The sequence below is a fragment of the Sprattus sprattus genome, assembly GCF_963457725.1.
Source record: "Sprattus sprattus genome assembly, chromosome: 13".
In the NCBI taxonomy this organism is placed as follows: domain Eukaryota; kingdom Metazoa; phylum Chordata; class Actinopteri; order Clupeiformes; family Clupeidae; genus Sprattus; species Sprattus sprattus.
The window spans coordinates 4831730-4845000 of NC_137911.1; the positions used below are offsets into that span (position 1 = coordinate 4831730).

At 42.3% G+C, this 13271-nt stretch overlaps 1 protein-coding gene across 1 annotated transcript; it reads left to right on the forward strand.

The window, feature by feature from the left end:
• Positions 1-3120: 3120 nt before the first annotated feature.
• Positions 3121-7964, forward strand: clic5a (chloride intracellular channel 5a). The gene is made up of 6 exons (XM_080849994.1): positions 3121-3449; positions 5274-5383; positions 5671-5796; positions 5896-6002; positions 6120-6301; positions 6608-7964. Exons 1-6 carry the CDS (start codon positions 3402-3404, stop codon positions 6770-6772), a joined length of 738 nt encoding a protein of 245 aa, XP_080706120.1. The 5' UTR covers positions 3121-3401; the 3' UTR covers positions 6773-7964.
• Positions 7965-13271: the final 5307 nt, after the last annotated feature.

A 13271-nucleotide genomic window follows, 5' to 3' on the forward strand; every position in this document is an offset into this window, starting at 1 on the left:
TCGACATTCTCTTCTTGGAAGACATCCTAGGTCTTTCAGATGCGTGAAGTTGAGTATACGTGGCCGTAAAATATCCAAGACGATTAACAATTGTTTTAAATCAACTCAGCTTGGTGACACCATTTAAAACATGTACAATGCATTTGTATCATAGGGAGTTTCATAGGTAATAAGGAGGTATAGGCTACCTCGTAAGGCTATGGGGTTAAACATATTGAACTAACACATGAAATACATACACAGGCTTTACTTTGAAAACAGATATGAAATGCACCCCTTACTGTGAAAAGTTACGATAACATTAATACATAAAAGTTCATCCCAAATCAGTGTATCTAATGAGAAATGCCAAAATAGTAGATAAGCCACAGAGCCTCAACGCATGTTTCTCACCAGTGTGGTGTTCTTCCTGTCAAGGAGGCGGGAACTGTAATACTTGTATCCAATTGCACATTAGGAAAAAAAGCCTTTACCAATCATGTGAATGGAAGGCGGCGCTCATATGCCCTTGACTAGCAGCGTGGTTAACAGAACGTTGGATCAGCAACACTCAGAAGCTCCCAGTATTTCAAAATAAAAGTTGTGGCTGTGTCATGAACGCTGTCCATGCCCATGCAATCCTACGTAGGCCAAGTCAATAATTGTACTAATGGAACAATACGTGTATATTTGGTCGAACTGAAATTGTCTTTCGACATGTAACATTTAAATGCACATAAAATGTGGCCAAAATATAATATGTAGCTGAATCAAAAGTTGAACAGAATTCAGACTCAGTCTAATATTTCTTTCAAATTTAAATCCACATATAAATGGAAAAATTGGGTGGATAGCTTCCAAAATATAAAGCGAAAAGCTTATCATTACAAAGCATAGGTGCATGGATGACAAGCTCATTTGCAATAATAGTTCTCAGAACCTATATTTTGAAACTATTTCATTTCTGTTTGCGGATTCGCTGAACGCAATGTTTACGTTGATGACTTCACTATGGTGAAGTTAAAGCAGTGTATACTGATTATACCTGGGAACTTGAATTGAGTCATTGGATGAAATAAAAAATGGAGGGGACATAATTGTGTTTAGTAACAGATAAGTGAAGTGGGCAACACTGGGAGTAAAGCGCAGAGTGTTGAATATCACTAGCCAATATGAGTAAGCCTGTAAATAATAGCATTGTATCTGCGCTCTGTTACGTTTGTGCTGATGTAAATGTCGAGCCTGTAAGTACTTTCAGAAACGGTCCAGGAATCTATACAGGCCTACAAGCAAGGCCCTTGCGTATATAATTTACGGTCCGCAATTCTGGTGAAAGTTTGTTGAAATATTATCTCGACAGCCAATCAAACTGCGTCCCTCCACCCGTGCTCCTGAAGCAACCCTATACATGTCTATGGAAGCAACATGCTGAATTGTTTATGTTTGCTTCCCATGTACGGCGCCACACAGTGCACATTCTGAACGGACAGCTAGAGGACCGTGTGTGTGTGTGTGTGTGTGTGTGTGCGTGTGTTAATGACACAGGAAATGGAATTCAGTAGGGCCTACAATTTCCAGCATTTGTTTATTTACCATCATTCTTTTCTTTGTGGTAAAGGTTATGTCATACATACTATGCTAATATTAGGTTCAGTCAAATGACATTGCCCACTGACAAATATTATGTCCTGTATGAGTTCATCCACTCATACAGGACATAATATTTGTCAGTGGGCAATGTCATTTGACTGAACCTAATTAACATATGTAACCTTTACCACAAAGAAAATAATAACGTTGATATATTGATGTAAACTGACAAAAGTATTAATCAGAAAATATGTTTCATCCTCAAAGTAAGTTGACAGTTCACAGTTGACAATGTCTGTTCTTCAAGGTGAATAGACATTAAGTATTTCCACAACTTTTAAAATAACATTTGTCATCAAATCAGCATCAATGTGTCATTTTTATCTTAGTTTTAGTTCATGAGGTCTCATGAAGTTGACATTGTTCTGACAAGACATTAAATTCGTTCCACCATCTTGAATGATGAGGTCACTGCACTTGTACTGTAGTTTTTCTCATCCTAGATCATGGAGGAGCCCCCTGAGTTTCCGCTGGTGTAATAAATGCCATGTCCATGGAGCAGGAGTGGTGCACAGCTCTAAAATTAGAGTGGATTCACTGGAATGTCCTGGCTCTCATCTCCTCTCCTCTCCTCTCCTCTCCTCTCCCCTCCACCCCTTGCCAACATCACCCTGTTGACTCACAGCATACCGTTTCCCTTTCATGTTGCCATGTGACTATCAGGAAAGGTCAGGAGATGAAGATGAGACCTGGGTGAGATGATTGTGCCCCTGTAGCTCAAGCCCAAGCTTTATCAACCTTCAAATCAAATCAAATCAAACTTTATTTGTACAGCGCATTTCCTACCAGGGAGTTAACACAGCAACATTTTGTGTTACAAACACTTTTAAAGAGACACAGATTTTCCAGAGATAAACAAACAGATAAATATTACAGCGAGTGATGGACAAGATTAAAGAGGTATGTTTTAAGTGCAAGTTCAAAGGGTTTCCGCTGTTTCAACCATTCCTAGGTATTCTGGCAGAGTATTCCAAAGGCTGGGGGCAAAGAAACTAAAAGCTGCTTCTCCATGTCTCTTTCTCCTGGCTTTTGGAACTGTTAAGAGTTCACAACCTTCGCTGATAAGATGCACATAAATGACAATATATAGAACACCATAGGCATGGAAATAAAGACATTTTCAGTGACTGACTATCAGACAGAATTTTGAAAGGATGCAGTAGAATTTGGGTACATTTGGTTCTCACATGGATTTGACATGTGAGGTGTCATGGTCATGACATACAGTATAACTGAGTCCCTCTTACCAGAACCACACTAAGTTCCCTTAAGCTAGTCAGCATCAGGTCCAACCCCCCGCACTCCCGTTAATCATACCAATCCCATATCTCATGATATCACTCACCCCAATAAGGGAGTTGGGACTGGACTTGAAGCGTACGCGCAGCTAGGGTTGGGTGACACTGGTGGCTCAGATCTCCACCCCGCCCCCTCCGTCTCAGGGCTATTTCTGGCCCAGGTCTGTGACAGCGAGAGCGTGCTTCTCTTGACAGCTGGCCACCACCTCCAAATCAAAACAAGGCAGCGCTGCAGGCACTGGCTGGAGCCCTTTCCACCGTCGCCACAGGTGCAGCCCAGCCAAGAGCAGTGCCCTGGTGCTAACGGGTAGAGGAGAGGACGGGTGGCATGAGAGACGCTGGCTCTGGGCACTGAAAAGTATTGAGACTGAGCTTTTGAACATTTGAAATCAAGACGAGGGATTTAAAAATATAGGCCTGACAAGACAGATATTGGCCCAGCAGCAAAACACTTGAAGTTGAACTGAAGTGAAGATGACAAATGAGGAGGACAAGGATCCTGATATTGAACTATTTGTCAAGGTAAGCGTCTACTATACTTGCTCGTGTATTTTCTCTGTCCCTTGCCATAGGCTTGATATTGGTTATCGTGGAAAGGAAACACTTCTGAGCTTTTTATAAACACCCACGGTGAATTGGTTTTGTTAAGAACCCACAAGAGCTAATGTTTACATGGCATCCATTTCACTTTTTGAAGGGCCTGCGGTAACACTATCTTGTTGCTTGGATTACCAGTGGGGCATTATTTGGCATTAATTAGGAGGTTGTTTGGCAAGACTGATGTTTGTGGACTATGGGGTATCTGTTGTGGGAATTTCTCCCACCAGGCTGGGCTGTGAGTGGATTCCCCACTGAATCTTTTTTCATTTCTTTTCAATCCAACCATGGTCACTGAGGTAAAGGTGTCTCTCTTGGGGATGTATCAATTCATCACTGTGACTCTCTGTGCTGTGTCTCCTCATCCTCTTCAGACAACCCAGAAGTCACCTTATTTCACATACTTGCTTATTTAATATGGGAAACTGAGACAAGACAATCCACAGTCTTCATTTGTTTCTGCTGCAAAGTCAATTTAATGGTCAAATGAATTTCAGTTATACTTCAGCAGTTCTATAATTCTGTATCTTACCAGTAAGAAAGTTTTACTATGTGTAGGTGCTCGTAATTTTGCTTTCAAAGTCCTAAGCCAAGTCCAAAGTCTCTATTCTTTCGTCTCTATTCTAAGTCTGCATGATCGAGATACGATTTTTTTCATACAAATGAGCAATTTCTTTCAGTCAGTTAGAATAGTAGAGTAGTATTAACAGTGTACTCAATATTGACATGAACTAACATCATCCCTTTTATGTTTCCCCTGTGAGCAATAATATATTTGTTGTATATGTCTGTATACAATCACAACTAATGAATCACAGGACACAAAGGATAACTTACCAATCTTAGGGATGGTCATGCACTGTCCGTGGGAGGTGGGTGTCAGTCAGTGCAACCCAATCTTGACCTTAAACTAGGAATGGCTACTCTTTCAGGAAATCCTTGGTGGGCGGAACAGGGACAAGTCAGGAACAACAGATCTATGACAAATGCCTGACGTTGTATGTATGAATGTTCTCAGTCGGAAACTTTGATAACAACAGCCACTCGCTTGCACAGCAAGCTAATTGCAACCTGAAACTTTGATACCTAATATATGCCTCTGATGCCAAAGGACTGAACCATGTGGAAACAAGATCTTTTCCTCCCAAGCCTTAAATTGTTATGGTCAGGAGTTAATACGGAGGGCAGAGAACAAGATAATGCAATGACTTAAAGACTCAGGAGCCATTGGCTTGTGTTCATAAATATGTGGGCCAGTAATGACAGACCTTTAACTCTCTTGGTCTAGGCCCACTGAAGCAAGTAATGGAACTTCCATGCATAATTCACACCACCCCCCTATCCAGTGTCTAGATCAGCTTTCTGAACAAGTCTTGCTTGCTATTTGTATTGTAGTGATCGCTGTTTTTCAGATATGTAAATTTGGCTGTGATGCATTATTATGGGATGCTTTATTAGCCTCGATTCAGTGACATTGCTAATTGGCGTGCATTCAGAATACATAACAAAGCACAAGCACAAAAGGGTTTCTACTGATACACAAAGGTGTCCATTTTCTTTCTTGCGTCTGGCCATTCACAGTTCAATGGCCTCCGTGAATGTGACCTTTAAGCTTATTCCATCTCTTAGTCTATCTGTACCACTAGTCCGGTCTAGGATGTCTGTCTAATGACCTTCAGTCTACTGTGACTGCCACAGTCTGCTGCTATTGGTCTTCTTATCGATCCACTCTGTGTGTGTGTTGGTCAGGCTGGCTGTGATGGGGAGAGCATTGGAAACTGCCCGTTCTCCCAGAGACTCTTCATGATTCTGTGGCTCAAAGGCGTGGTCTTCAATGTCACCACAGTTGATCTGAAAAGGTAATTTCACACAGGATTCAAATGAGGGATTGTAAGAAACTTGTAAGTTTTGTTTAAACCTAAATACAAAATACCATCTCAGACTCCTCCAAATGAACTCTGTTGTTATATGCATTGTTGATTAAATTCGTCCCTGATGTTACATACCAGTTTGGCCTTAAAAGATGTTATTGCCTCAATAGTTCAAAAGATAATAACCTTGATTGAGAGAAATATTCACAGAGAATATGGAGTTCTCGGCACTTGTATGATGCTTTAAACCCTAATGTAACCTTTTTTCAACAAAGGAAGCCCCCTGACCTCCATAACCTGGCTCCTGGGACTCATCCACCTTTCCTTACCTTCAATGGGGAAGTGAGGACTGATGTCAACAAGATTGAAGAGTTTCTGGAGGAAATGCTGGCTCCTCCCAAGTATGTGTACCGTAGAGAGGGCATATTACTATTGATTTGACCTGAAGCCATTTGAAGGCCCATTTCAGTCAGAGTGATGAAGTGCTTGCCTTGTTTCAGGTATCCCAAACTGGTTGCAAAGAACAGGGAGTCAAACGCTGCAGGAAATGACATCTTTGCCAAATTTTCAGCCTATGTAAAAAACACAAAAGCAGAGGCCAATGCAAGTATGTTGCACGTTTCTTGAGCTGTTTAAAATGTGCCATCTACTCACATTGAATATGGATGTGAAAAACACATTTTTGGCGGTAGCTGTATCCAGATTTTGTCCTCTCTTACTGCAGATCTTGAGAGAGGCCTTCTCAAAGCTCTCAAGAAACTTGATATTTTTATGAGCTCTCCGCTGCCCGACGAAATCGATGCAGACAGCATGGAGGAAGAGAAGGGATCCACACGCAAGTATCTGGATGGAAATGAGCTAACCCTCGCAGACTGCAACCTCCTGCCAAAGCTGCATGTTGTCAAGGTAAGCAGAAGTAGCCGGTGGGGTGGGTGTGACGTGTGTGAGTTTGGATGAGGTATGTTCAGAAGTGGGAGGGATGCTCTAAGACATGACCTCGGTCTACTAGTAAAAGGCTTTGTTGTCTGTATGGTTAGAGAGGTAATCATTTCACAACATTGTCTATAATTGTTAATCTCATTTAAAGGAATGAAATGCAAATGTGATGTATTATAAGAAGTATTATTATTATCTTGATAAATACAGTTTGTAAGTAATGCCAGTAGTGTGTTTAAGTGCATCTTAAAGTATTACAACACTGTTCCTTGCTAGGTTGTGTCTAAGAAGTACCGCAACTTCGACATCCCATCAGAACTGGCCGGGGTGTGGAGGTACCTCCAGAACTCCTACGCCCGTGATGAGTTCACCAACACTTGTGCGGCAGACAAGGAGATTGAGCTGGCCTACCAAGATGTAGCAAGAAGAGTTGCCAAGTGAGAAAAACAAACAAACAAACAAACAAAAGCAGCTCTGATCCTGACAAAAAAAGAACATTTTCTGGACAGGATGTCATCAAGGGAGCAGGGAACAGAAACGCTTCCTGCTGGCTTTCTCGTATAGAACCGTGTGTGTGAGGTCCTTGTAATTGCACGACTAACTGAATGTACTGTATCTCTATGTGATGACACAACTGTGCATGCTGTTGCCATTCTCCTGTCTTTAAAACCATGTAGCATCCATACTTCTACCTGCTTCATATGATGTGCCACTGAACCTACCCCGATCTCTCAGACTGCAGCTTTTATGGGCAAATAATGGGAGTAGTTACATTTCATGTTTATCATAATAATTATTCATTGTAAACAGACTGTTTGCATTTCTTGTTTTTTTGTTTTGTCTATCTGTGTTATAGGTATTTTACCAAACATGCCATCACTTATGGCTGAAAAAACGGATTTAGCTTAAAAAGCTTTAGGTACATAAGAGTTTCAAATGTAAGATGGATTTTAATCATCAGACACTCTTAACCATTTACAACCTGCCTTATTATAAGTTTTGAGCTACTGATGCTGTCTTGGACAGAGGGTGCACCTGGCCGGATATGTACGTTAATATTTATCAACTTTATACACTGAATGGCCTTTTTGGATTTCTTTTCTTTTGTGTTTACATGATCGGAGTCCAACACTTTCTGATGACGGAATGTTGAAATGAATGAACTGATCTGAAAGTGTGGAGAAGTGTAGGGCAATCATGCCCATTCATTTTATGAATTAATACATGATAATTGGACATGTACAATTGTCCAGAGAGAAGAAGTATCAGCTCCATCTTGTGGTGGTGGAGTGGAATTTATCGGGATGAGGCAATACATGGATGCTGACTCAAAATGAATGTATATTTAACAGAGTTGAATTATTTGGCTAGATGCATATGAAATGTATTTATATTATTTTAATGCCCTTTGGGTAGACACAAAGCCTTATTATATTTTGGATATTCTGGATGCAGTGACGTCTTTGCAGCATTTCTACAACCGTAAATGCATCAGTCCATTTGACTTTTATTCCTTCAAAAGGTGGTCTGGATGACCTCTCAGGAGTCCTAGAAATAGTTTAAAACTCTTCCATTTGTAAACTGAACATAAGGATGTTTGTGCTTTATTGAATAAAGTTCTATTTTCACACAATTGGTGAGTTTGTTCTCAGTCAAAACTCTGTCCTGAAGTCATAGCTTATCATTTTGAAATCATTTGAATCAGTGGAGACATTTCACCTATGACAAGTGTAACAGTTTGCTTCACACACTTCTCACTCTTCAGTTCTTCCATAGCATAGTATGGAAAGGGTTCAGAGGGTATCATACCAGGATTGACCCATCTTAGCTGGCCATTTGAAGCAATGCAAAGACAGTGGTGAATGTCACTTTTGAGTCTTATCTCGGATTTGCACTGATGTAGACAAACCAAAGTTTCATCATCTTGTCAATGTCTCTCTGTAATATGCCACTTGCCACAGACCACAAGTTTGCACACCATCAAAACTTCCACAAAACATCTGTCTGATGGTTTAGATGGACATACCTGTACGAATGTAAAGCCATTCTACCAAAGTAGCTTTCTCTTACAGGGATTGTTTCTTTAAAAATATTGCATTTCACGTTGCACTCATGGAAACTTCCAAGGAAATTGAAGGAATTTATCATTCCTTTGTGTTTTTGGGGACTTGAATCTGCCAACAGTTAATAAATCTGATGTTTGTAAGATTGGCTTATCCTGTTATAAAGTAATACAATCTTGTTTTTTCTAAAGATATTTTGAAGCATGTTCTTTAAACCCTTTATTACTTTTAAAGCATCCTGTGTCAAGTGTTAAACTATTGTAAATGAAATAGAGGCATTTGGAGTGCTAACAACAATAGTGTGAATCTAAAGCGTCGTGCACACGAAGTCTAGTTTGTTTGCATCCGATCTGTTCATAATACCGATAGCCCTTTCATAAAGACGAACACTCTCTATCCGCACACGGTTTCCGCAACGATCGAAGTCTGGGGTAGAAAGTGAGTAGATTTGAATCGGTACAGGGGCTGGTGTTCGTCTGCACGGTTTCACGCAACCTGATGAGGTCATTGCCCCATGTGATCTTTTCGCAATCTCCAACCACTAAATATACAACTTGTTCTCCCTCAAAATCTCACTCGTGGTGGGTCTCGAATTCACTAACATTAACCCAGTCTTCTGATTTTTGATTAGCCTCCTATCTTTATCTAATTCTTCTTATTCAGACGTAACATAACTTTCATGACCACAAATATAAATTGGCCAGCGATTTAATTTGCTTTTTTATTCATAAATGTATGTAAAATGGACGGAGCAAAGCATCATGGGAAATGGGATGACAGACATGTCATGTTGTACTGTTCCAAACTCTTTATTATCAATAGAAAAAATTATTCATTTTCGCATATCCTTTAGTCTAACCACTGATTTTATTGACCATCATAATGTAATGTTGTTAATTGGAGCTTGAATGTCTCGTGTAATGTGTTTATCCTCGTGCTTTTTAGACTCTTCTAGGTTTTTCACGTTTTTTCAGTTGTGTAAAGCGCCACCCACAGGCGTGAGGTATGTACTACAGCCCGTTCAACACAATCTGGTGGCTCCGTTTTTACGCAAATCTCTCGTTGCCAGCCTCCGTATTTACGAAATTAAAAGATTCGATTGGTGTGAAAAGTAAATCCGATTCGGAGGCCCTAGACTTCGTGTGCATATGGCCTAAGTTAAAGATTATTTGGGAAAAAAGAAACCAGGTAGTAAAACAATACCACTGAGGCATCACAGTGATGTGTGAATGAACTGTGACTGAATGTGCCATTACCCCTGTTCTGTTCATTCAGACGGTCTGTTGAGGACACACAGGACAACACTGTGGAGACTACATGGAAGCATGGCGGGGTGTTGAGGACACGGGAAGCATGACGGGGTCTCAGTGTGAGAAGTCTGTTGAGGACACAGGACAACACTGTGGAGACTACATGGAAGCATGACGGTGCTCAGTGTGAGAAGTCTGTTGAGGACACAGGACAACACTGTGGAGACTACATGGAAGCATGGCGGGGTGTTGAGGACACAGGACAACACTGTGGAGACTACATGGAAGCATGGCGGGGTGTTGAGGACACAGGACAACACTGTGGAGACTACATGGAAGCATGGCGGGGTGTTGAGGACACAGGACAACACTGTGGAGACTACATGGAAGCATGACGGTGCTCAGTGTCACTCATGTAGATGTCCCACCGTATCACTGTTAAGGGTGTGAAATGGTGTGTAAAACCAACACATTTTCTCCTTGGATGACATCTACACAAATGTCGCTGACACCTACGCCTCTCCCCTTCCCCACCAGGGACAGTCTGTCAATCTTTCATTGCTCCTTCTTCCCAAGTACAGCCTGGTCATTAAATGTGTGAAACCAACAAGAAGGAAGAATCAAGTTCTTGCTTTTCAGCACCAGTTCCAGCACACAGACTGGAGTGTGTTAGCTGCCCACGCCATCACAGACCCTCAGATAACCTTGACTCAGTTACCAACTCTGTCCTGGATCACATCAACTAGTGTGTGGACAGAGTGACAACACAAAAACAAATAAAAAACCTTCCTCAGAAACCCTCCTTCTCAATGCCTGCAGCCTTCAGGTCTGGAGAGCAGCTAGGGCCAACCTGAGGGGGGGGGGGGAATCTCCCAGGCTAAATACATATACAAACAGAGGATGGAGAGCACTTCAACTCCTCTGACCGACCCCTGGAGCATGTGGCAGGGCATACAGACCATCACAGACTCTCAAACCACCCAGTACTGGGCCTCATCCAGCTCGACCTCCCTCCTTGATGAGCTCAACTCCTGCTATGCTCAAGGGAAACAAGGAGGTCAGCCTCAAAGCGGACCTCCCACCTGGTGAACTGCCTCTCTCACGTTCCACCTCTGACGTTTGCACCACCCTGAGCAGGGTGAATATACTGAAAGCAGCTGGCCCTGATGGAGTCCCTGGCAGTGAGCTTCAAGCCTGTGCAGAGCAGAGCAGCTGGCTGGGGTCTTCACGGACATTTTCAATTTGTCACCTGCCCAGGCAGTTGTCTCTGCAATCTTTAAGAGCGTCACCATAGTGTCCCAGCACTCCACTGCTACCGCCCTTAATGACTTCTGCCCATTGGCACTCACCCTTATCACTGCAGAGCCCTTTGAGAGACTGGTTCTATCACGTCTAAAATCCTGTCTGCCTATTCCCCGGGACAGCAGGTCAACAAAGGACACGGCCTCCACCGCACTCCGCTCTGCCCTGACCACCTGGATACGTCACAATGCTGATCACTGACTTCAGCTCAGCATTCAACACTGTGATCCCTCCAAGCTGATCTCCAAGCTTAGCCAGCACGTTTTGACTCTGACCCCAATCTGGTAGGTTAGACACCCTCTCCTCCTCCACGCTTCCCCTGAGCACCAGCTTCTGTACTCCCTCTTCACCCCTGGTTGTGTTCCTGTACATGGTTCTATCGCCATAATCAATGGGAGACGGCCCTGATCGGAGGGAACGACAACCAGAAGACCAAGGAGATTGTTCAGTGAAACTAGAAGCCATGTACACACTCCCATCTACAACAACAAAGCTGTAGTGGAGCGTGTATTAAGCTTTTAATTCCTTTGTGTCCACATCTCAAACGATCTCACCTGATCCCTGAATTTCTCCATCCTGATAAAAAAGACACAACAGCGACAGCTCCTTTACTTCCTGCAGAGCCTTGAGGAAGCTGACCTGTGTCCTGGGTGAGAGCATACTCACCAACTGTATCTCAGTGTGGTGTGTACTATTCAGAGCATACTCACCAACTGTATCTCAGTGTGGTGTGTACTATTGAGAGCATACTCACCAACTGTATCTCAGTGTGGTGTGTACTATTGAGAGCATACTCACCAACTGTATCTCAGTGTGGTGTGTACTATTCAGAGCATACTCACCAACTGTATCTCAGTGTGGTGTGTACTATTGAGAGCATACTCACCAACTGTATCTCAGTGTGGTGTGTACTATTCAGAGCATACTCACCAACTGTATCTCAGTGTGGTGTGTACTATTGAGACCATACTCACCAACTGTATCTCAGTGTGGTGTGTACTATTGAGACCATACTCACCAACTGTATCTCAGTGTGGTGTGTACTATTGAGACCATACTCACCAACTGTATCTCAGTGTGGTGTGTACTATTGAGAGCATACTCACCAACTGTATCTCAGTGTGGTGTGTACTATTGAGAGCATACTCACCAACTGCATCTCAGTGTGGTGTGTACTATTGAGACCATACTCACCAACTGTATCTCAGTGTGGTGTGTACTATTGAGAGCATACTCACCAACTGTATCTCAGTGTGGTGTGTACTATTGAGAGCATACTCACCAACTGTATCTCAGTGTGGTGTGTACTATTGAGAGCATACTCACCAACTGTATCTCAGTGTGGTGTGTACTATTGAGACCATACTCACCAACTGTATCTCAGTGTGGTGTGGCAATTGCTCCGCATCAGACTGCAAAGCCCTTCAGCAGGTGGTGAAAACCGCCCAACAGATCACCGGCACCTTCCATCTATTACAGGAGCCTCTGCCTTCACCCAGCAGGCTCAGGAAGAGCTTCTTACCTGTAGGTTGTGACCCTGCTGAACTCCACACCACAGCACTTTTGCAGTCAATACTGAACTCTCTCTTTTATTTTGACACTGCTCATTCTTTTCTCATTGTTTTTATTACTATATAAAGATTACTATTATTTACATTGTACATTTAACCAACTGTACATTGTCTATAGTGTACACACAACTCTTATATATACACTTCCCTTTTCAGCTCAACCCACTTAACCTCTATGTGTAACACATAACACATTTATTATACATATATGTTGCTCTCCACTGTCAATAATACTGTACATACTCTCTGCTGCAGTGCTTATATCTGCACATATCTGTAAATAATACTATTCTTTTGCACTTCTGGTTGATGCCAACGGCATTTCATTGGCTTTTTACCTGTGCTGCACAATGACAAATAAGTTTAATCTTATCTAATTTTCTCTCATGCAAAATCAGGTTTTGTCTAACCACCCCAAATCCCTGTGTCAGTGGTCAAAATGTCACAACCATTCCTAAAGGGGGCATCTACATTTTCAATCAGAGTGTGGCCAAGCTGCCTCGTTTGATTTATCTGCCCAAATGTTCATTAGACGCTAGAATAATATCTCTGCGCCATGATGTGAGTTTAAGAGATCCCGTTGGCAGCGGCAACGAAGAAACACGAGAGGCTTTCTTCGGCGGCAGCCTCCTCGCTCAGGGCTCTCGGCAGCCTCCTGGGTTTTAATTACTGCAGTTCCTGCAGAGGAAGCCCTTTCAGCAGCTCCAGCCATTCCAACACATTTCTTTCATTGGAAATTCAAACCATCTGCATT

Bases quoted from the DNA above. Each gene is read 5' to 3' on its own strand.
- clic5a (XM_080849994.1), top strand. From the start codon at position 3,402: ATGACAAATGAGGAGGACAAGGATCCTGATATTGAACTATTTGTCAAG. The intron at 3,450-5,273 runs GTAAGCGTCTAC...TGTGTTGGTCAG, and splicing joins ATATTGAACTATTTGTCAAG to GCTGGCTGTGATGGGGAGAG. The intron at 6,302-6,607 runs GTAAGCAGAAGT...GTTCCTTGCTAG, and splicing joins CAAAGCTGCATGTTGTCAAG to GTTGTGTCTAAGAAGTACCG.